The following is a 22,697-nucleotide window of genomic DNA, read 5'->3' as shown; positions in this document are numbered from 1 at the left end:
CTACGTCCAGAGCCCGCCAGACGCGACGATACCCCGCCCAGAACACCAGTCGACGCGGAGCATCGAGGCGGAGCGCGAACTACCGAAGCGGCGCACTTCCGGCGACTCTCCCTTTCTACGCTCTGGTCCCAGCGCTCCCTGAGCTGGGCGAACTCGACAAGGAACACCGACTCGGCGGTCTTTCAAGAGTCGAGGCGGAACACAGCAGTAGCGGCGCACTCCCGAAACCTTCACCCTTCGACACCGGCGACTCGCTCGTTTCTGTCGCATCCTTCCCGACCCGCACGACCCCCACCCCCGGGCACCTCGTCTACCAGCTCCCCGACGTCGACGAGAACGGCACATCGATCAGTCGTCCGGAGCCATGCCGCCCAAAAAGTCGTCGGCCGCAAAGAAGAAGAAGGCCGCCGGCAACGCGCGCGGGTTCGCGACCGTGTCGGTCCCCAAGCGGAAGGATCCCGAGGAGGAGGCGGCGGCTGCAGAGGCGGCAGCCGGTGGAGCCGTCGAGGGTGCTGGCGCAGACGGCGGCGCCAAGGCGGGCGAGGGTGCAGGGGCCGGTGACGGCGCAGATGGCGCGGCGCCGGGAGAGGCGGGTGCAGCGGCGAACGGAACGGCAGCTGTAAAGGAGGACTGGGACGACCCCGAGGTCGTCGAGAGGAGGGAGCTGCAGGAGCTCGCAGACCGCATCCGTCCCGGATGCGACAAGGAGATCTCCCGCATCGTCAAGGTGCGCCCTCTTGACGCTTCACCTCGGCGCATGATAACTAACAACTTCTCCTCCGCAGGTTTTTGACTATGAGCGTCGGATCTCGAAGACCATGTCGAGCTACCTCTGGCAAGAGCAGGATTTGGTGCGTTGCCCGGGCTCTCGCGCGCCCCTTGGACTCGCTGACCCGACCCTCATTCTTGCAGAAGCGCCGCATTCTTGAGCTCGCCCTCGCCGAGCAAGAAGCCGACGCGCCACAGCCTATATATGACTCGCAAGACAAGGTCATCGCCAAGGTCGCGACGCTGTACGGCATCCTCGAGCAGCTCGGCTTTCAGAGCGAGCGCATTGAGGAATGTTTGCGCAAGGTCAAGACGCTCGAGCTCGACGAGTGTCTCGACTGGGTGCGCCACCTCGGCTTGGCCACGACTGGAACCCTTGCTGATCCTCCCGATTGCAGCTCTTCCTCCACGCCGACACGGGCGAGCTCGCCTGCGAGGGCCCCATTGCTGCCCCTGAGCCCATCTCTGAGAGTGCTCCGCCGACTCCCCGCCCGGGCAATTCGCCCAAGGCGAGCACGATCCGGTCTCCCGCCGTCGCGCCGAACAAGGCGGCGACGCCCTCTTCCCCCGCGCCCGCTGCGCCGCCCGCGACGGACGAAGCGTCCGAAGCGATGCTGCGCGCGCGCATCCTCGCGTACGGCGACGAGCTCGACAAGGAGCTCGCGGCGGCGTCTGCCGCGTCTGACGCGGGCGACGAGGTCGACGCGGCCAATGTCAAGTACGCGCGGCTCAAGGTGCAGCTGTCCGAGATTCAGCGCGCACAGGCGACGCACAAGCGCATCACCAAGGGCAAAGGTGACCGCAAGGGCGGCCAGGCGCTGAGTGAGGAGCAGGAAAAGTGGATGGAGGCACAGAGCGAGCTGCTCCGGGACAAGATCAAGGCGGCCGAGTCCGACTACACGTTCAGAAAGGTCGATGCCGGTTCGTCGATGACGATCCTTTGCTTCATTGCGGTCAGTGAGACGCTAACGCCACTCGACACTGCGCAGAGAAACTCTATCGCGAGGAGCGTGCCAAGCTTGACGCTGCGCAGCTCTCGGCGCGCCTGAACGGGACTCAGCTCGACAGCGCCTTTCCGGGCGCCCCCGCCGCTCCCGCTTCTTCCGCCGAGGGCCTCGCGCCTAGTGCCGAGATCACGGCTGCATCGACCACAGCTTCGGCTTCGACGACGCCCGCCGAGAATGGCTCGTCCGGCTCCCCGTCTTCGCCAGCCAAGGCTTCTGTCAATGGCAGCGCTGGCGACGACGACAATGGCGAGGACGGCGACTTCTTCGGCAACATGCTCGACGAGATGCCTGCCGAGGAGGTGACCGAGCAAGGCACGACGATCCCGGTTCGCAACATGGCCCTCCCGAAGCACTTCTCGGGCAAGACGCCCAAGGTCAGCCTCGAGGAAACGGTGCGCAAGCTCGACAAATACGCCACCGTCGTCTTCTCCGTCTTGAGCCGGAGCCGCGCCGTGCGTGCATCGGTCACGATCCGCTGGGCGGAGCACGGCGGGCGCACGCAGTATTTCTCGATGGACGATGTCGCGTGCTGGGACCAGAAGCAGGCATACGACTACGTCGCGACGCTCGCGCTATTCGCGGTCGCGTCGAGCGCGCAGGGCGCCGGCATGGCCGTCAACAAGGCGCTCCCGACCGTCTTCCGCGACCTGTGGGACGAGCTCGTTGCCAAGCGCAAGGCCGAGGACGAGGAAGAGTACCGCATCAAGCTCAAGACGTACAAGCTCCTCGCCGAGCCCCGCTGCCAGGAGGCGCCGAGCCGCGACCAGCGCGCGGTGAAGTCCGAGAGGCCCGCGGTCGAGTCGAATGGGATTGCGCAGCGCAGGGAGACGACGCAGGAGGAGGCCGAGCGCATTCAATACGACATCTTTTCGCGGCAGGCGTGGCCGTCGTACCAGGAGATGCTTGTATGCCCATCCTCTTCTGCCTGTTTGTTGCCTCCCACAACTGACTGTTGTCTTTCGCAGCGTCAACGCGCCAACCTGCCCATCGCTGCGTACCGCTCCTCCATCATGACGGCTATCGAGGACTCGCAATGCATCGTGCTTTGCGGTGAGACGGGATGGTGCGTTCGCGTCTATTGACCTCCGCCGTCCCCGATGTCAGACTGACGCTGTTAATCTCTCGTCTGTACAGCGGCAAGTCTACGCAGGTCCCGTCTTTCATCCTCGAGCACGACATGCGCATAGGCCGCAACGTCAAGATCTTCTGTACCGAGCCTCGTCGCATTTCGGCCATCTCGCTTGCGCAGCGCGTCTCGCAGGAACTCGGCGAGCCGCCCAACGCGTGCGGCACCCGCAACTCGTACGTTGGATATTCGATCCGCCTCGACTCGGCTGTCTCGGCGTCGACTCGCATCGTGTACGCCACGACGGGTATCGTCCTCCGCATGCTCGAGGGCCGCGAGTCGCTGTCGGACGTTACGCACATCATCATCGATGAGGTGCACGAGCGCTCGATCGACTCGGACTTCCTTCTCATCGTCCTGCGCGAGATCCTCGAGCACCGCAAGGACCTCAAGGTCATCCTCATGTCGGCCACGGTCGACGCCGAGAAAATTGCCGCGTACATGGGCGGCTGCCCCGTCGTGCGCGTGCCCGGCCGCACGTTCCCCGTCTCGACGTACTACCTCGAGGACGTTGTCGAGCTCACTCGCTACCGCCTCGACCCGCACTCCGACTCGCCGTACGTCGCGCGCAACAAGCGCGCGTACGGCAGCAAGCCGCGCAAGGGCTACGAGGACGCGCCGCCGGACGACGAGGACGAGGACGAGGACACACCGCCCGGGTCCGCCGCCGAGGTTACGCAGGTGCCTATCTCCAAGCAGAGCCGGATCACGCTCGACTGCATGGATCATCACGCGATCAACTTTGACCTCATCCTGATGCTCCTCGAGAACCTGTGCTTTTACCGGCCCGACCTCGTCCAGTTCTCGAGCGCCATCCTCGTCTTCATGCCCTCGCTCGAGTCGATCCGCCGCCTCACCGACATGCTCGAGGCGCATCAGGCATTCGGCTCGAATCAATTCATCGTCCTTCCCCTCCACTCGACCATCTCGAACGAGAACCAGTCGCTCGTCTTTAACGTCCCGCGCCCGGGCGTGCGCAAGATCGTCATCTCGACCAATATCGCCGAGACGGGCGTCACCATCCCCGACATCACGGCCGTCATCGACACGGGCAAGCACCGCGAGATGCGCTTTGACGAGAAGCGCCAGATCAGCCGCCTTGTCGAAACGTTCGTTGCTCAGTCGAACGCGGCTCAGCGACGTGGACGCGCGGGTCGCGTTCGCGAAGGCATTGCTTTCCACCTCTTCACCAAGCACCGCCATGATACCTACGTGAGCTTGCTTCGCTGCTCCGCGGCCTGCACCAGCTGACCACTCCAGCACCTTCAGATGCAAGAGCACCCTCAGCCCGAAATGATGCGCCTCTCGCTTCAGGATCTTGCGCTGCGCATCAAGATCATGAAGATCGGCAGCACAGGCATCGAGGAAACCCTCCTCAAAGCGCTCGACCCGCCGACGCCCGTCAACATTCAGCGTGCCATCGGCGCTCTGATCGAGGTCAAGGCGTTGACGACGACGGAGGAGATCACACCGCTCGGTCGCCATCTCGCCAAGCTTCCAATGGACGTGCACCTGGGCGTCTTCCTCATTATGTCCTGCATCTTCAACTGCCTCGACGCCGCTCTCACCATCACCGTATGTCACGCTCACAGCCTCTTGCTTGTCTCTCAAGCTCATCGAGTCATGCTCGCAGGCCGCACTCAATAGCAAGAGCGTCTGGGTCACCCCCTTTGGCCGCGAAAGCGAGGCCGACCAGGTCAAGCGCGGCTTCCGGGTCGAAGCGTCCGACTTCCTCACGACCTACGCTGCCTACTGCTCTTGGCGCGAGGCATGCAGTAACAACTACGAGCGCGAGTTTTGCCGCGTGCGTTGCGTTCTCCCCACGCAGCCGATTCTCCCGCTCACACAGCTTTCGCCGCCTGCAGAAGAACTTCCTTTCGCTGCAGAACCTGCAGCAAGTGGAAGAGCTGCGTCAGCAGTTCTTCTCCTTCCTCGTTGACGCTGGCTTCGTCAACGTCACCAACGCCGAGCGTCGCGAGCTCTCGTCGACGCGCTACGGCAAGTCGCGCACCAAGTTCGTGCGCGTCCCCGCCGAGCTCGACTCTGCCTCGCGCGACCCGCGCACTGTCATGGCGTGTCTCGCCGCCTCCATGTATCCCAAGCTCCTCGTCATCGACCCCCAGAACGGCTCGCTTCGCACACTCGCCAATAGCGCCCCGGCGGCCATCCACCCTTCGAGCGTCAACTTCACGCCCGGTCGTCGCGTCGACTTTGGCCCTGGTGTTCGCTTCGCTGCCTACTTCACAGCCATGCACACCAAGGTGCGTCGTGACGACAGTCACGCTTACCCTTGCGCATGAACGACTTGACTGACTCCTCCATCTCGCAGAAACTCTGTACGCTTCGTCGCTTTGCCGAACATCCGTCGTGATCCGCCTCCTGACTACTCACACTCTCGCAGACGTCTGGGAGTCGGGCGCCGTCGACGAGCGCGCCGTCTATCTCCTCTGCGGCAACGCCGACTTCCAGCTCCCGGCGCACTCGCTCTCGATCGACCGCAAGATCCGCACGCGCCTCGAGGACCCCAAGTCGGCCGTGGCGATCAAAGTCCTGCGCGAAAAGTGGCGCGACCTGTTCCAGCGCAAGATGCGCGACCCGGCCGCGCCGCTCGACGCGCGCCTCGCGGCGTGGCTCCCGCTCGTCGTCGAGGCGTTCAAGAGCCCGAACCGCGATGACGATGACGAGAAGAAGAAGCAGAAGGTTGAGAAGGCGCAGGTCAAGCTGTCGCTCACGAGGAACGGCTGAGCATTGTCAGGCGGGGACGCGCGGCAGAGGGGGACTCGCAGGCTGAACCCTGTAACGACTGTACATTCGCATTTCGCATACGGCTGTGGTACGGTCTAGACAGCAAGCTTCTCCTGCTTCGGCGAGGTTGACGCTGGAGTTGTCAGACCATCGTCGCTGCCGTTGTCATGCGACCTTGGGTACACTGCGCCGCTCTGGTTCGGCCAGACAAAGCAGAAGGTCGCTTGGCAGAGAACCATGACGGCCGCGTCGAGCACGAGGAAGTACGGTTGATTGCCTGCAGGAATCGAAAGCTCGTCAGTCGCATTGCTCAAAGGCCAAACAGTACTTTAGGAAGCAACGCACGGATCAGGTGTCCAGTCCAGCCGTCGGCAAGCTCGATGGTGCGGTAGATGCCGCGGACGATGATCCAGAGAGAGGCCCACGCAAGGCCCCAGCCGAGCCAGCTCAGGTTGCCCTTCTGCGGGTGATCCAGCTCGCGGTACGACCGGTCTTTGCGGGCGCGGAGCCAGACGACGACGCCGAGGGAGGAAAAGACGAGCATGGCAAAGAGCTGGAATGCGATCCCGGCGACCATGACGTTGGACCCGGTGCGCGGGCTCGTGTCGGTTGCGAGCGCCGTGGCCGACATGCCGCCGCCGACGGCTTGCACGACAATTGAGACGAGGTCGGCGGTACAGAAGACGAGAAGGTAGGTCCGCGGGCGGAGGAGCGAGTACTGCGGTCCGATTGAGGCGATGATTACGCCGAGCAGGGCGTAGATGGCGGCAGAGAAGAAGACTGGTGCAAGGCCGAGACTGGAACAGAAGAGCCTGTCAGACACGAAGCAGAGAGTGCCGCTGTGTCCCAGCGCCGCACCAGATGGTCTGGATGAGAAAGGCTTCGAGGCGGTAGACGTTGATGGAGGACCACAGCCGTCCAACCCAGCCAATGATTTCGGCTACGCCCTGAACGTGTCAGTACAAGTGTACAAGGAAGCAGGGATGAAATCGCGAGCAAGACTCACCGACACCTCCGAAGAGGAGGACAGACAGCCACCAGATGCGCGAGCGGCAGACGCGGTAGAGCTGGACGGTCGTGTTGAGGCTGAAAGCGACCAGGAAGATGATTGCTGCGGCAAGAGACGGATCATATCCCTGCACGTGCGGGTAAGGTCACTCGTCCATCGCAACTGGACCAGGCGACAGTGCGCTCATTGCGCCGGCGATGCAGTAAGATCGCCTAAGCGCAGACTCACGTAGATGTTGAAGTCGAGGCGGTTGTCGTCGGACATCGCTAGGCGGTCGAAGTGAGGGCGTGAACGCGTCTGATCGAGGCAATTTCCGAAGACGTCAACTTCACCCTCTTCGCACGGGACAAGCGGGAGAGCGCGCCTGCTGTTCTGTCGAGTGCTGAAGTGGGTCTCTGCAGACGTAGAGAAAGAAGAATGAGCCGCGAAGAGCGCTCGAAAAGCGCTCATGGCGCTCTGAGGGGTCGGGCGTCGGGCTCACGAACGGCCGAGACAGGAGACCAGGAGCACAACAAGCAGGCGAATCCGCGGAGCAGTGACGCGCTGAGGCTTGGAGACAACGTTCCTCGAGATCGGGGAGCTCGAGAAGATCGCGGACGATGCGGGATGCGAGCAGCGAAGTTCGGGAAACCAGAGGAAAGCAGACGAGGAGAGCACGCCCACAGCAGCCTCGACGGAGCTTTTGGAATGTCGAGGAGCGTCAAAGCGGTTATTGTAGTAGCTTGGAGCCACGCAGCTCTGCTCAGGACGCTGCCAGACGGATTGTCGGAAGTTGACTCGGAGGAGAAAGACGACGGCGAAGGTCGAGCAGCCGCACCTTCGCCCTCTCTGCCAGGACTTGCGCGAGCGTAGAATCACTCGACTGCTTCGAACAAGGCTGCACAGAGCCCCGCCACCGACGCTCGTCCCGATCCCGTCAAGTTCGCTCTCCTCCGCTCCATCTCCATCATGAGCTCCTTCGGCAGCATCTTCAAGGTCAGCACCTATGGCGAGTCCCACTGCGCCTCGGTCGGTGCGATCATCGAAGGATGCCCCCCGGTACGTCCCTGCCTGCCTTTTCGGCGATACCTTGGACTTAATCAAGGCGACTTTCTTGACGAGGCGATCGTGGGCTGGCAATGGCTTGAGGCGATGGCTTGTGCACGCCAGAGCTTCTGTAGCAGCTAGAGCTTCTCTGCCAGCTCCTTCTACCAGCCTAGGACGCCGATGCTGACCTACCTTGCAACCCCTCGTCCAGGGCATGCCCCTCTCGGATGCCGATATCCAGCCCCAGATGACCCGCCGCCGCCCCGGCCAGAGCGCACTCACCACTCCCGTGCGCTGCCATTCCCCCCGTCGATCTCGCTCGAGCTAACCAGCGCGGTCTGGCAGCGCAACGAGGCCGACGCTGTGCAGATTCAGAGTGGTGTCGAAGCCGGCGTCACGCTCGGCACGCCCATCGGTCTCATGGTCCGCAACAAGGACCAGCGCCCCCATGACTACACCGAGACGGACCATTACCCGCGCCCGAGCCACGCCGACTGGACCTACCTCCTCAAGTACGGCATCAAGGCGAGCAGCGGTGGTGGGCGCAGCAGTGCGCGCGAGACGATCGGTCCGTACGCACTTTTAGTCTCTTTGCTTTACCAGCTTATCGGTCTTCGCCCCACAGGCCGTGTTGCGGCGGGTGCCATTGCTGAACGCTACCTCAAGCTGGCGTACGGTGTCGAGATTGTCGCGTTCGTTTCGTCCGTCGGCAAGGTGCACATGCCCGACTCGGAGACGGACAACGACCTCCTCAGCGAGGACTACCTCAAGCTCCTGAGCACCATCACGCGCGAGAAGGTCGACGAGAACTCGGTTCGCTGCCCGCATCAGGAGACGGCCGACCTCATGGAGGAGGTGCGTACGATTCGCACTCATCTCAACTACGCTATTTATTCACCAGATCGTTGCAATCAGCGCATTGTCGAGGCCAAGAGCAAGGCCGACTCGATCGGCGGCACCGTGACCTGCGTGATCCGCCGCTGCCCCGTCGGTCTCGGCGAGCCCGTCTTTGACAAGCTCGAGGCCAAGCTCGCGCACGCCATGCTCTCGATCCCGGCGACCAAGGGCTTCGAGATCGGCTCGGGCTTCAAGGGCACCGAGGTGGCTGGGTCGGTGCACAACGATGCGTTTGTCAAGAAGGCGGATGGCAAGCTCGGCACCAAGACGAACCGGAGCGGTGGTGTCCAAGGCGGTATCAGCAACGGAGAGGACATCTACTTCAAGTGCGCCGTGCCTTGCCTGCCTTCTGTGGTGGAGCGAACTCATCCTCTGAATGTTCGCAGGGTCCCGTTCAAGTCGCCGGCGACCATCTCGCAGGAGCAGACGACGGCCAAGTACTCGGGCGAGGAAGGCGTCCTCGCGACTCGCGGCCGTCACGACCCGTGTGTCGTGCCTCGGTGCGTTGGCGCTCTGCCGTGCATACTGGCCGAAAGCTGATTCCCGCTCCTTGCACAGCGCCGTGCCCATCGTCGAGGCGATGGCTGCTCTCGTCATCATGGAGTGCGTGCGAGCTGGTATCCACTCGGGACAGGCCCGCGTGCTGACCCGACTTTGCCGTTTTGCAGCGCCGTCCTTATTCAGAATGCCCGCCAGGCGTCCGCATCCCTCCTCCCGCCCCTCGAGACTCCTCTCCCGCCTTCCATGTCGCTTCCGCCTCCGCAAAAGGCAGAGGAGATTGTCGACGAGATTGTCAAGACGCAGCAGGCGTGAGGGAGGTCCTTGGAGTAGACGGTCGGCTCGAGTCTTTCTGCATCTCGCATTGCTGTATCAATTGCGCCTCCAGCTGAGAGCGAAAGCTCGGGCAGTACAAGCCTCTGCGGAAGAGTCGGTGGGCTCCTCGCGCATCGCTCGTTCCGCTCACGTCGCTCATCTCGCGCATGCCTCGCGCGCCTGCCGCCGGCCCGAGTCGGTCGCCGAACACTCCAGACTACTTCTCGTCGCTAGCAGAGCTTGCCGCATGGGCCGAGTCGCCCCGCCCGCCGAAGGATCGCTTTGCGGCTCCACCCGTCCCGTACTCTCCACTCGCGGCGGCAGAGAGCGCTCAGGATGGGCGCGGGAGGCTGCTCGTGTGTCACGACTACAAGGTCCGCTCCTCAAGCTCCTGGCGGTGGCTCGCGCGCTGATGAGATAGACTGCAGGGCGGCTATTGCGAGAAGGACGATGAGCGCGGGTACACCTTTGGCGGGCGCTGGCACCTCGTCGATACGTTTATCTAGTGCGTTGGGATCTACACGTGGGCGCGAGCTGCACCATACGGCGTTTTCGCTCACCTCTTCCTCCTCGCGCAGCTTCTCCCATCACCGCGTCTCCTGCCCGCCGCCCGACTGGATTCGTTCCGCGCACGTCAACGGCACGAAGATCATGGGCACCTTGATCTTTGAGTGGGACGCTGGGCGCGAGGACATCGTCGAGCTGGTCTCGCCATCTGCCGCTTCTTCCGCACCCTCTCCGCCGGCAAGTCGCTTCAACAGACTCTCGACCCGTTATGCCGACTACCTCGTCGACCTTGCTGTTGATCGCGGCTTCGAGGGCTGGCTCGTCAACGTCGAGGTCGAGCTAGGCGGCGACAAGCATTCCCTCGAAGCAGGGTCGGACGGGCGAGACACTGCAAGGGAGCATGCTCTTGCGCTGCTTACCTGGCTGCGATACTTTCGCGCGGAGATTTCAAAGAGGGTACCAGGGGGAGAAGTGATCTGGTGCGCATCGCTCTTTTGTTGACCTGTCGCGCAGAGGCTCATGACAACGAGAATCTCGTAGGTACGACGCTGTCACGACCCAAGGTACCCCGTGCTTGCTCGACGTCCACAGAGCTGGCATAAAGCTGACTGCGATGCTCCATTAGGGCGCCTCGCATGGCAGAACGCGGTCACCGACCTGAACCTTCCCTTCTTCGAAGCGTGCGACGGCATCTTCCTCAACTACTGGTGGCGGCCGGAGCACGTCGCTTTGACAGCGCGCCTCATCGACGGCCTCGATCCGAAGCGACGCAAAGATGTGTACTTTGGCATCGATGTCTTCGGGCGCGGCAGCTACGGCGGCGGCGGTTTCGAGACGTGGAGGGCCATTCATACCATAGCTGCAGGGCAGCCGGGCACTCCTTCCGGCTTCTCGACAGCGCTCTTCGCGCCGGGATGGACCGTCGAAGCCGAGTCCCTCGCGCATTCGCTCGGCTCGCCCGAAGGATTCGCCCGGTGGCAGGCGGATGACGACTATCTCTTCTCGACCGAACAAACCACGCCGTCGGTTGAACCTGAGCGACGGAGACACGAGCGCGAGCGGCGCGAGCAGCGAGGCGTGATGCGCGCTCGCCAGTTGGCCGCTGCGACAGCGCCTTCCGCCTCGCCTCTCCCGCTGCCCCTCCGCCAACCAATTCCGCCCTCTTTCGATTACACCGCACCACTCGCACCTCCACCTGGATCCGAGCTCAGCATCACACATCGTCCCATCGCCGACTTCCAACCGACGCCACGCCCGACGCCGTGCCCCGACTTTCGCTTTTACACCAACTTCTCCGCCGGATCCGGCCACGGCTTCTTCGTCGAAGGCCAGAGCGTGCTTGACAGTGCGGCAGGCGCTGGGAGAGGCTGGACCGACGTCGCCCACGCAGAGGCGCACCCTTCGCTTCTGTTTCGATCGGCTCGTCCGCCGGGTATCGAGACTGAGCTCGTCGAAGACGATGCATGGGAGGGTCCGCGTGCGCTCAAGGTGACTGTGGCAGCGCTCGAGGGTGATCAAGCGCGAGACGGGCCAACGACGTCAGCCGAGCTGCGGCGTGTCCCGATGCACGCGCTCGCCTTTCCTGCGACAACGCGCGAGGTGAGCGTGACGACTTCGGTCATCTGGAAGAGCATGTCGGGCGGCACAGGTGTCATCCCGCGCCTTCATTCCCCGGCAATCGAGACGGCACTCAAGGGTCGCACTGCTCCGATCGACTTGCCCCTGACGGCTGAGTGGACGCGCACAACCGTCGTGCACCGGCTTCCCGCATCGACTGGTCAACGGACGATGCACCTTTCCCTCGAGCTGCCCATCTCGCAGACCATCTTCGTCGGCAGCATCAGCATCCAGCCCTCGCGCGTCACGTCCCACCCGCTGTACTCGCTCTCGGAGCTTTCGTACGATCGCGACTCTTCTCAACTCATTTGGACCGTCGACCTCATCCCCTTTGCCGGCCACTCGCCCTCACTAGCCTCTGTGCACTCAGCAGCCTCGCTACGCTATCATATCTGGTGCCGCGGACCCGGCGGGGTCAACGCGTGGCTCGGCACCACTCGCTGTCGCAGCTTCGCAGCGGGCCTCGGCGCGCTTGCAGAGGATGGAGGCGAGATTGAGGTGGTCGCGATGGACCACGACGTCGAGGCGAGTCGGCTCTCACGGACCATCAAAAGCCTTCTCACGTAGATGTCTTCATTGAGCAATGGTAGCGACAGGCCATTGCAGTCCGATCAAAAGCGAGATACGTCGAGCGCGACGATGGGAAAAGGGTATCCGGGGGAGAATGCAGCGTGTATAGTGCAGAGTAAAACCAACGAGAGAGAGAGAGAGAAAGAGAGAGAGATGGGAAAAGAGGAAATCTACTCGTCGCGAGGCGCGGCCACCTTGGTCGGGCAGTTCTGCTGGCGATGCAGCCGCTCTGCCGAATTCTGCGAGCCGCGAGCAGAGTTGGCTTCGGACGAGACGCCAGACTCAGAGATGGCCTGAGAAGGGGCCTTGGATCAGCATGCTGTCCACGAGAATTGGAGACTAAGAGACGCACCTGTGCGAAGCTAGCGCTGCCCGAGCGATCGCGTCCCACCGCAATCAAGCGTTGGCTCTCGGCGAAGACATCGTCGAGGGACGGGTCGCCCGCCGTGACGACAGACGGCGGAAGCGGCGTCGGCCCCGGCCGTTGGGGCGTGCCAGCCGGCGCAAAGCCGCCCTTCTCCTCCTGCTCCTGCACGAGGCCGACAAGCTTCTCCTCAACACGGTCGAGTGTCTCCTGCGCGTCGCCGCCAGCGGCGGGTGCAGGGGTCGCCATCGCGCCTGGAATAGCAGGCACGGGACCAGGCGTCTGATCGGGCGTCGGCGAGGTGAGGGTGAAGCTCGGTTGGAGGTTATGCGCTGCAACCGCATTGGCGAGCGGTGGGGCTGTTGCGATGTCCAGGCCGGTCGGCGGCGAAGCTTCGGGCGAGGTCGAGGGCGAGCCGGCGATCGAAGCAAGCCCCGCATCGCGTACGCCGCTTGGCGAATTGGCCCGTGAGATCGGTCGCTCGATGTGCAGATGCGCTGAGATGTTGTCGGCTCGCGAGGCGGCTTCAATAGAGAAACTCGGTGGTGCCTTGGTCGGCGGCGAGCGCTTGGCAGGCGTCGGCGAGCGGGTACTCGACACTGTCGACGTGTCCGACGTGTCGGACTTGCGCCTGAAGCCAGAAAGGTATGCCATCGAGCCCCACTCGACGAGTTTCGACTCGAGCCAAACCAGCGAGACGGGCTTCGTCAGGAAGTCGTTGCAACCGGCCGCGAGCGCCGCGACTCGATCCGCTTGGAGCGACGAGGCGGTGAGGGCGACGATGATGACGGGCATGTTGAGCAGCGGCGAGTTGGGCTGACTGAAAGGATTCGTGCTGCTCGCGCTGGACATGGGCGAGGTGATGTCCGAGCTGGGCGTCGTGATGAAGGTCCCGATGTTGTTGAGCCGCTCGGCTTCGCGGATCTCGCGCGTCGCCTCGATTCCGTCTTTGACGGGCAACTGGATGTCCATCTGATGCCGAAGTCGTCAGCCGCAAGCTTCGCATGAGTGGGGTCGAGTGTGCGCACCAGTACAAGGTGGAAGTTGCCCTTCTTCCACATCTGCACCGCCTGCTCTCCGTCCTTTGCGACCTTGTAGCTGATACCCTTCTTCTTCATGAACATCGACAGAATGGTCTGGTTGATAGGGTTGTCTGCGCGCGAGGATAAAGTCATTACGCGTTCGACCGGAGAATGCGAGCAAGCAGCGCACCCTCGACGATGAGCACGCTGATGGGCGGAACGGCCGGCAGTGTGCCCCTCCGGCTCGATCTTCTGCGGGCCTTGGGTGGACCGGCGCGTGCCTTGGCCGTCTTGGGCGATGCTGGCGGCTGCGCGAACGACTTGGCCGCCGCGGCGCCCGCTGCGGCGGCAGCGTTGGCTGCAGGCGAGGGAGCGTGAGGTGAGACCACGGGCGATTGCGACCCGCTCGAAGTGCCGCGGCGAGGGGAATACAAGGGCGTATGGGTGCCGGTGGGACGCGGCGAGGTCAGCGTCGGGCCCGGACTTGTCGCGCCTGCACTGCCGCTCGACCCGCTCAAGCTGCGCCGCGATGCCGCACCAGCTGCGCGAGCCGACGACGTTCCCGACACCTGCCGCGAGAGCGCCTCGCCGAGGGGACTGGTCGACGAAGCCGACGGCACCTCGTCAGGCGAGACGTCTTCTCCGTTCGCGCGCGACTGCGCCGCCGTGATGAACGAGCTAAGCGCAAGCGCAGGCGTGCCGGGCGGCACTGACGCGACGGGCGAGACGATTTCGCTGCTGGGACCGAGCGGCTGCCCAGCGACGGCGCTCGAAGCCGCCCGGCGTTGGCCCGTCGACGAACCCAGACCGATCTCGTGCGGCGCAGCGGTCGAGACTCGCGACGGGGGACCCGAAGACGGCTCGCTGCCTACGCGGTTCGGCGGCGGATCAGATGCGGAACCCTCCTCCAGGATGGCCGATGAAGTCGGCGGCGCCTTGTCGCCGCCCTGGCTTGCTTGACGCATGCGATCGCGCATCGACGACATTCTCGAGGCGCGCGGCTGAGGCTGAAAGAAGATGCCTGACCGGCCGTCGGGGCTCTGGACAATCATGCCCTCGCTCGGCGTGTCGCGCAACTCCTCGGTGACGGTCGAGAAGTACGAATCCTGCGAGTCGGAGACGCGGCCGAGCGGCGAGGGCGGCATCGGTCCGTACGGCGCACCGCCGCCGCCTTGGTGGTGGACGGGCGGCGTGCGCGGCTTGCCGAGCGTTGCCCCCGATGTCGCGTCCGGCTTTGCCGCGTCACCTGTCGAAAAGTCGAACTCGTGCTCCTTGGCGAGGGCGGGCGAGAGGCGCGGCGTCCAGTACTGGATGCCAGGCGAACTCGGCGATGTCGCAATGGGCGCGAGCGACGGATCAACGGCGGGACGCTTGAGCGCAGTCCAGATGGCCGTGATGATGCGGCGCGGGCCGGCTGGCTTGGGCACGACGAGCACCTCGGGCAGGTTGGGGCTCTTGCTGAGCGCGAGCGTGTCCTGCACGATCTCTTTGATCGCCTTGTAGTGGGTCAGGCTGGCGAAGTGCACGATTACCCACTGCGACGCCTGCTGCGAGAGCCCCTGCTGGACCTGGTGCAGCTGCCGAACATGCGGGCTCGAGCGCGTTCGTCGCGCCGCAAGCTGAGGTCGTTTCGCCATCAGACTGTTGCCGTGCTGAATCGGTGGCGCCCGCAGCGAGACGAGTAGCCGACGAAGTGTCGAGACGTCGTCGTCGATGATGACGAGACTCGAGATCGCGTCATTCGCCGCGCTCGTGTCAGACGTCCTATTCTCGGGTGCGCCGTTCGGTGAGCTTGCTGCCGTCTCGAAGCCCGAGTCGAACCTCGTCCCGCCGCTCCCGCCCGGCCGCGGCGCCCTGCTCTCACCGTAGGCAGCCGCGCTGCCGGACGAGAGCGCCTCGCGCTCGATCGGGATGTGCTGCACGTCCATGCCCCATCCGGCGAGGTACGTCGTCAGGTGGCGCGCGAACGCGCTCGTCTCGCCAGCGTGCAGGGCGACCTTGTGCCCCTTGAGCGCCGTCTCGGCGAAGCGCTTGAGATTGTTCATCGACGGCTCCTGTCCGACGGTCGTCTCGAGACTGGCGCGTCGGCGGCCGAGGAGCGTCGACGGATCCTCGGCGATCGACTGCGTCTTCGGCCGAGCGGCGGGAAGGAGCGCTTCGAGCGCCCACGACTTGGTCGACGCATCGCCCTGAAGCGAGGGTGCAACGGCGACTTGGACGAGGGCGAACAGCGACTTGGCGAAAGCGGATTCAAAGGGCGGGTCGGGCAAAGTAGGAAGAGGGGAAGTCGCAGCGGTCTCGTCGATGAACGGAGGAGGCGCTGGAAGCGAGGGCGCCGTGACCAGGATCTCGAGCGAGACTGTCCACCACTTTTGGGGTCGCGATGGCGAAAAATTAGGCGGGTACGGGCGGGCGTCGGGCTCGGGAGAGGAGGCGCGGGATGAGCTGGGAGACGCGGGAGGCGTTGCCGCCGTCGCGAGGAAGCTGATGTGGACGGTCGAGCCGCTCGAAGCGGCAGCGAGCACGTGATGCAGGACCTGCGGTGCAGCCAAGTCAGGAAGACGATCGCTTCAGAGACTCCGATGGTACACATACCCAGATGAGCGCAACGCTCCATGCTCGCTCGTCAGCGCGCACCAACAACTCCCTCGTCTCCGTATCTTTCGGTCGCGGCACGTGCGTACCAGCGCCGTTGGCGCCTTCGTGCGGCTGGCCGAGCCCGTCCACGCCGGGAGTCGTGGCGGGGCTCGGCGCCGACCCGGATCCGACCTGGCCGACGACGAGCTCGATGCCTCGCGCTGCAGCATCGGCAGCGAGCACGTCTGCGACACCCTGGATCAGGGACGGGAAATCAAACACTTGCTCAGGGTCGTCCTCGGGCTCGAGCGGCGGTCCACCGCCCTGACCGCCCAGGTGACGCGGTATGGGCGAGGGCGGCAGCGGCTGCTCGCCCTTGCCGACTTCTCCAATCCACTCGAAGCCGCGGAAGAGCCGCCAGATGGCTGCGGCGGAGACGGCGGGGATCGAGAGCGTGCTCGGCGCGTGCAGCTCGTGCGAGTGTGTGGGGATGAGGTGTTCCGTCGTGGGAAGGCCGGAGAAAAAGGAAGTCGAGGCCGAAGTGGTAGATCCTGTCGCGGTTGAAGCGATGCTGGCGGCAGACGAGAGGAGGGCGTTCGAGCCGGTCGCAGACGAGATGCTCGCTTTGCGGTAGGCAGAGGCGGCTAGGGTGGTTTCAAAGAGCGCAGGCAGCTGAAGTGGCGGAGAGAACAGATGAGTCGGGCCGAGTTGCGAGAGCAGAAGGAGTGCAGGCGGGAGGAGGGTCGCGATGAGCTCGAGGGACTGGGCGAGGCGGGGCTGCGCGCCGTGTTCGGGCTCGTCGATCGGCTCCAATGGTGTCCCAAGCGGTTGCCCTGACGCGTACGCGTGATCGTGCGCCTGCACCGTCATCTGGCTGACGGTACTGCTTCGTCGCCGCAACCCATCTCGCCGCCCTGCTTCTCCTCCGAAGGCCACGTCCATCGGGTCCCGCTCCGTGCCTCGCAGCGTCGCGGGAGAGCCTGGCGACGTCGCTGCGAGCGCCCCCGCTTCAGCCAGTCCCGGCGAAGCGGCAGGCGAGCTGCTCGATGCGGATCGCTGGCTGCGGCCGCTGGACCCGCCGCGCGGGAATGGCGGACGGAAGCGCTTCAAGCTGCTAGAGGGCGAACTTGACTGCGACTGCGGAGCAGCGCCGCTGGAGCCATTCGAGCTGGGAGAGAGAGGAAAGCCGCCGGGAATGGCGAGAGTTGATGGAGTTGCCGGAGGTGGACCGTCTGGCTCGGCACTCGCCCTCGGCGGCATGGGGCTCGAGAGGCTGCGCGGGAGATGTGGTCGGGAGGGGCTGGCGGCAGTCGGGCGGATGCTGCCGAGGAAGCGGGTGAGGAAAGTGCCCGGCTGAGGAGGAGGACTCGTCGACGAGGAAGGCGCTCCGCTCCCTGTGGACGGTCGATCGTCAGCTAGGCCGTCTGCAATTGGCGGTGACCTTCGGCCGAGCACTGTCGCACGCACCGAGGGACCTGCGCGATGCCATTCGCCGTGTCCGTGGCCGGGTTGCAGAGGGAGCGTCAGCTGGCGGCGCAGGGTCGCGCGAGCTCGAGGGACCAGGCGCAGGCGTCCCATCGGACTTCGTGCTTGCCTGCGAGCCAGCAGGCGAGGGCACGCGGTCCATGGCTGCGTCTGCTCGTCGGCGCGATCTGGACGATGATCGAGGCGCAGAAGGTGCGCGCTCGCTCGCCTTGGCCGGGCCGAGGGGTGGATGCACCAAGCTGTGCTGCTTGCGGTGCGCTGGGTCTCTGTCCAGGCGTCACAGCGCTGCGTGCTTTGGTTGACGGCCGTGCCAGCGTGAGCGCGAGGACGAGACGGTGCTCCGCGCGCCCCTTGGTGCCGGCTGCGCCCACGCTAGCGCCCGCGTTCCTTGCAGTCGTGCAGATCAGGTGCAGATCTCTCGTCTATCGGCACAGTCTCCGCTCGTCGCTTCCCAGTCTCGCAGCCAACTCGCAGCTCCTCCAGTCTGCGAAAATCGCTTCGTTCCATCGTCAGCATCTTTGCGAAGAGGATGCTACGGCGAACGGCAAGCTCCAGCTCTCACAGAGAGAGTAGACAGGCGCGTTGCAGCGCGCACAGAGAGCATGAAAGGCTACAGACAAGATGAAACGAGAACCCGAAATCGAGAAAAGCAACCTGGCTCCTCCTAATCACCACCACCTCTTCCGTGAGCATCGGGCGTGTACCCGGAAGCTCTCCGTCTCAGGGCCTACGAGGCGGAGAAGAGGAACGCAAGGTCCTCAGGAGTGAGCTGTCCATCGAAAGGAAGATCGTGAGTCCCATCATCCGAAAAACGAGGCGCGAAGAAGACGACGCACACGCGACATGGCCTTGTCATCGTCGCCGAGCGTCGACGCCGCGAGGTGCTCCTTCTTGCGCTGGAGTTCCAAGATGCGCGACTCGATGCTGAGGATGCAAGAGGGCACGTCAGTATGGCGAAAAAAGGTAGACACAGGCTTTGGACTTGCCTGTTCTCGATGATGAGGCGCTTGACAGATATGGGACGATCTATACATATCGAGACGTCCAGAGCACGGTCGGGGCAAACGCGGGGCGAGAAAGCAAGGTCAGTAGACGTTTCACGGCGACACGGCGACTTCAGCAGTCTGACTCACGCTGTCCGATGCGGTGCGTGCGGTCCATAGCCTGCAGCTGTACAGAGAGAAGCACGAGAGGTGGTCAGTCCGGAACTCGGAAAAATTCAGGAGACGCCAAGCGGGTGTAAGCGAGCCGAAGAACGGCCTGAGACGCACCTCGACGGCGGGGTTCCACCAGCTGCACGCTCACATGAACGTCAGCATGGCGCTACTCAGGATTGCGAAGCGCTTGGCACCCAGGACAGAGTAGGGATGCGGGAAGCGAGACTCACGGGTCGAGGAGGATGACGCGGCTTGCCTCGACGAGGTTGAGCGCGACGCCGCCGGCCTTGAGCGAGATGAGGAAAACGGTGCACTCGGGGTCGTCGACAAAGTGCCGGATCGTGTTGTCACGCGCGGTCGGCGTCATCGTGCCTGCGAGGCGCACATACTTGTACCCGCTCAGCTGAAGGCGCCGGGCGACAAGGTCGCTACAGGCACACATGTGTCAGCGCCATCTCGACTTAGCACGGAGCACTGATAGAGACGGCCGAACGGCCGCCAGGAGCCCGCTTGGAAGGAAGCGCCCACGCACAGCATGGTCGTGAACTGGGAGAAGACGAGCGTTTTCAAGGTGCGGTCTTCCCTCCGCGTCTTGCTGAGCTCCTCGAGGCTGTTGAGGAGAGGCAGTCAGCGAAAGCAGCGCAGAAGAGCAGACGATAAGCGGAACGCACAGAGCCTCGATCTTGGTGCTCGTGCGGCTCTTGGTCGGGTCGATGCGCGCGAGGAAGCCCTGGCGGCCCGTCTCGTCGACAACGATCGCCTCTTGGTCGAGGTCGATGCTCATGGGGAGGTGGCACACGGGGCATTCGGGCTTGAACTCGATCGCCGTCTCGAGGTACTGGCGCACGCACTCGCGGCAGAAAATGTGCCGGCACGACGTCTTGACAGCGTCCTCGGCCTCGTCGAGACACAGACGGCACGTGATGATTTCCTGCGGGAGGTCGGCTGCGGCGTGCTGCACAGGCTGGGCGGTTTTCGACTTGATGACGAGGTCCGGGTGGTCGGCCATCTGACGCATGCGCGTGATGAGCGTGAAGATGTTCGAGTAGTTGTTGAGCACCGTGCCCTCGTCGGCAAACGTGTTGAACTTGCGCTTAACGTCGCGGAAGAGCGACTGATACAGCTCCTCCTCCTCCTCGGTGAAGTAGTCGCGGCGAACATTGACGATGCGCGGGGGCAGGCCGAGGTCGTCTGCGCGCTCGACTTTGGTACGGCGCAGCATCATGCGGCGGAGGAGCATGTTGAGCTTGTCGAATGCAACCTTGCCGACCTCCGACGTGGCGCCGTTGTACTGGATCGGCCGGAGGATCTCCTGGTTGAGCCACGACACGTGCTGCATGCCCGAGTGGCCGCAGGACTGTAGTGATGGGAACAACATACGAGGGGGAGAGAAGAAGGAAGGCGGACGAAGGGGATGGATAGATGAAGCCTTGGGTCAGCCGCCTCTTCCCTAGACCCAAACGACACGGATAGAGTAGCGAGTACGCGGAAACGGCGACGCACCGAGCAGGGGCCCTTGTTGCACAGCCAGTGCAAGCTCTTGCAGTCGCAGCGCTTGCAATAGTAGTGCGCATAGGGGTCGAGGCCGACGAAGCGGATGAGCGAGTACAACTCGCCGACGCGGTTCTGCAGCGGCGTGCCCGAAAGACACCAGCGGAAGTGGGCGCGGAGCGCGAATGCGGCCTTGGCCGTGTTGGCTTGACGGTCCTTAATGTTGTGCGCCTCGTCGAGGATGACACGGTGCCTGTGCGGATCAAGCGGTGGTGAGCAGGATGACGCCAACACCGAAGCAAGCTCAGCAACGCACCACTTCATCTTGTGCAGGATCGAGTCCTCCTTCATGACCTTGCCCTTCTTGGTGAAGCCCTTGTGCTCGCGGCGGAATGTCGACTCGAGCACGGCGTCTACATCGCTCGGAGTAAGTACGGACACGGAGCAAGTCCAAGAGAGGGAACGCACAACTGGTGAGGACGACATCGAACTTCTCCATCTCCTTGACGCTGCTGAGGCGGTTCGTGCCGTGGAAGACGAGGACCTTGAAGCCGGTCGTGAACTTTTCGATCTCGCTCTTCCACTGCATGATGGCGACGGTCGGCGCGAGGACGAGTGTCGAGCCGTGCGGGCGCGAGGGCGACCAGTCGGACAGCATGAGAGAGATCGTCTGAATCGTCTTGCCCATGCTGCACGCGCGATGGAGAGTCAGCACTGCCTCCGCTATGCAGGCAAACTCCGCTATGCAGGCAAATGTTGCACGTACCCCATTTCGTCGCAGAGGAAGCCACCCTTGAACGCGCTCTGCTCCTGCTTGACGAGCCAGTTGAGCCCTTCGAGCTGGAACGGCAGGAGCTTCTGCGTCAGGCCCGCGGGCTGCACAGCGCGCTCGACAGCCGTGATGGGCGTGTCGGCGAGGTCCTTCCAGACCGTGACGAGCTCGGGGTGGTTCTTCTCCAGGTAGAAGGTCGTCTTCTGGGCCTGTGCAGAGCGAATGTCTCGTCAGCCTGGGATCATCCCACACACAAAGCGGAAGCACGCACGTTCGTCATCTTCCGCAGCGCCTTCTTGTCGGCCTTGGAGAACTCGGCGCCCTTGCGCAGCGGCACCTTGTTCTTCTTCTTCTTCTTGCCGACGCCGGCCTCGTCGCCCTCTTCGCCTTCTCCGTTAGCGCGTTCGAGCTCCTTCTCGGCCGCATCGTCCTCGTCCTGCTCCTTCTTCTTCCACCCGGTCGCCTTCTTCTTCTGCTTCGGCTTGAGGTCGTCCTCGCTCTCGGCATCGACGCCGCTCATCGTCTCGGCCGCCTCGCTGCCGCTCTCGCCGTCAACGAGGAGGTCGTCGTCGGTCATGTCCACCTCCTCGTCAAAGTCCGAGTGCGCCGACGATGCACTCGGGGCGAAGTCGGACCCGTCCGAGTCGTCCGAGTCGCTCGAAGGCGGCGCGACATTGCGCGACTTGCCCTTGCCCTTGCCCTTCGACGCAGCGACCTTCTTTGAGCGAGGCTTGCGGTCCTCGTCGTCCGAGACGGACGGAGCGCGCGCTTTGCCCTTGCCCTTGAGCAGGCGCGACACGCTGCGCCCGACCTCGGCCGCGTCCGACGCCTTGCCCTTGCCCTTCTTGCTCGCCGAAGTCGCGAGCGAGCCCTTGAGCTTCTTGGCGAGCTCGCGCGCCTTGACGACACCGGGGTCTTCGTCGTCGTCGCCGCCGCCGTCGCTCATGAGCTGGTCCTCCTCGTCCTCGTCTTCTGCCTTTTTCGGCTGGACGAAGTCATCGTCGTCGTCGTCGGACGAGAGGACGATGGCGCGGCCCTTGCCCTTGTTCTTGATGGCGGGCTTGACGTCCTCGGCCGAGTCGGTCGCGGCGCTCGCCTCTGCCTCCGAGTCGGTAAGCTTGTACGTTTTGGGCACGAGGTTCTTCGAAGCGGCAGCGGCAGCCGAGCGGCGGGGAGTGCCGCGAGAGCTGCGCACGACGAGAGCTGTCAGCGCCTCATTTGTGATCGACGAGAGCAGGGAGCGAGGCGGACCTGGGAGTCGCGGCTCCGCTGTGGTCCTCGTCGACGTCCATCTCGTCGGCGTCCGAGCCGTCATCGTAGTCCTCAGCCTTGATCGCGCGGCTCCTCGCGGCCCCCGTGCCATTCTTCCCCCCGGTCGCGGTGCTCTCAGACCCGCGCACGCTGGTCGGGGCGGTGCTGGGGGAGCCGGAAGCGGTGCGCGAGGGCTTGGTGTCGTCGTCCGAGTCGGACGAGAGGATGGTCACGCTCGACTGGCGGGTGCTCGAGCGGCGCGGGCGGGCCATGGCCGGCGCGAGGAAGCGAAAGTGCGGAGGTGGCGATGAGGGACGGTGCGCGAGACGGGGCGCGGGCAGCAAGCGCGACAAAGCTCTGCTGGGCTCTGCTGCGTGCGCTGTGTGCTCTCGTGCGCGCTCTGGCGCGAGCGGCGAGGGTGGCGGAGACAGAGCCAGTCGCGCTTCCCCCGGACAGCTCGAAGGGACGGCGACACCTGGCAGTCGCGCTCACT

General features: G+C 64.2%; 6 protein-coding genes across 6 annotated transcripts; 3 read left to right on the top strand and 3 right to left on the bottom strand.

The window, feature by feature from the left end:
• Positions 1-364: 364 nt before the first annotated feature.
• JCM10292_001905 (uncharacterized protein) lies at positions 365-5,646 on the top strand (the record flags this gene model as incomplete). Its single annotated transcript, XM_076645326.1, has 12 exons — positions 365-727; positions 786-851; positions 913-1,110; positions 1,167-1,689; positions 1,758-2,680; positions 2,741-2,838; positions 2,910-4,113; positions 4,171-4,476; positions 4,535-4,705; positions 4,767-5,162; positions 5,231-5,237; positions 5,303-5,646. The coding sequence occupies 12 exons, from the start codon at positions 365-367 to the stop codon at positions 5,644-5,646; spliced, it is 4,599 nt and encodes a 1,532-aa protein (XP_076508853.1).
• Positions 5,647-5,741: 95 nt separating this feature from the next.
• JCM10292_001904 (RTA1 domain-containing protein) lies at positions 5,742-6,919 on the bottom strand (the record flags this gene model as incomplete). The annotated part of the gene is made up of 5 exons (XM_076645325.1): positions 5,742-5,923; positions 5,992-6,443; positions 6,505-6,586; positions 6,653-6,782; positions 6,884-6,919. 5 exons carry the CDS (start codon positions 6,917-6,919, stop codon positions 5,742-5,744), a joined length of 882 nt encoding a protein of 293 aa, XP_076508852.1.
• Positions 6,920-7,603: 684 nt separating this feature from the next.
• Positions 7,604-9,391, top strand: ARO2 (bifunctional chorismate synthase/riboflavin reductase [NAD(P)H] ARO2; the record flags this gene model as incomplete). The annotated part of the gene is made up of 8 exons (XM_076645324.1): positions 7,604-7,693; positions 7,893-7,970; positions 8,027-8,249; positions 8,307-8,536; positions 8,597-8,904; positions 8,965-9,078; positions 9,137-9,181; positions 9,247-9,391. 8 exons carry the CDS (start codon positions 7,604-7,606, stop codon positions 9,389-9,391), a joined length of 1,233 nt encoding a protein of 410 aa, XP_076508851.1.
• Positions 9,392-9,558: 167 nt separating this feature from the next.
• JCM10292_001902 (uncharacterized protein) lies at positions 9,559-12,082 on the top strand (the record flags this gene model as incomplete). Its single annotated transcript, XM_076645323.1, has 5 exons — positions 9,559-9,765; positions 9,820-9,896; positions 9,970-10,377; positions 10,439-10,461; positions 10,524-12,082. The coding sequence occupies 5 exons, from the start codon at positions 9,559-9,561 to the stop codon at positions 12,080-12,082; spliced, it is 2,274 nt and encodes a 757-aa protein (XP_076508850.1).
• A 173-nt stretch (positions 12,083-12,255) lies between these two features.
• Positions 12,256-17,675, bottom strand: JCM10292_001901 (uncharacterized protein; the record flags this gene model as incomplete). The annotated part of the gene is made up of 6 exons (XM_076645322.1): positions 12,256-12,378; positions 12,438-13,421; positions 13,478-13,602; positions 13,662-16,008; positions 16,067-17,442; positions 17,516-17,675. The coding sequence occupies 6 exons, from the start codon at positions 17,673-17,675 to the stop codon at positions 12,256-12,258; spliced, it is 5,115 nt and encodes a 1,704-aa protein (XP_076508849.1).
• A 585-nt stretch (positions 17,676-18,260) lies between these two features.
• RAD16 (DNA repair protein RAD16) lies at positions 18,261-22,476 on the bottom strand (the record flags this gene model as incomplete). Its single annotated transcript, XM_076645321.1, has 14 exons — positions 18,261-18,302; positions 18,370-18,457; positions 18,520-18,559; positions 18,667-18,703; positions 18,805-18,826; positions 18,921-19,118; positions 19,223-19,300; positions 19,362-20,047; positions 20,194-20,434; positions 20,498-20,594; positions 20,650-20,870; positions 20,948-21,162; positions 21,225-22,140; positions 22,205-22,476. The coding sequence occupies 14 exons, from the start codon at positions 22,474-22,476 to the stop codon at positions 18,261-18,263; spliced, it is 3,153 nt and encodes a 1,050-aa protein (XP_076508848.1).
• Positions 22,477-22,697: the final 221 nt, after the last annotated feature.

Source organism: Rhodotorula paludigena (assembly GCF_050403205.1).
Source record: "Rhodotorula paludigena JCM10292 DNA, Rt_paludigena_JCM10292v1_ctg1, whole genome shotgun sequence".
NCBI lineage: Eukaryota > Fungi > Basidiomycota > Microbotryomycetes > Sporidiobolales > Sporidiobolaceae > Rhodotorula > Rhodotorula paludigena.
This window is presented reverse-complemented; position numbering and strand designations above follow the sequence as displayed.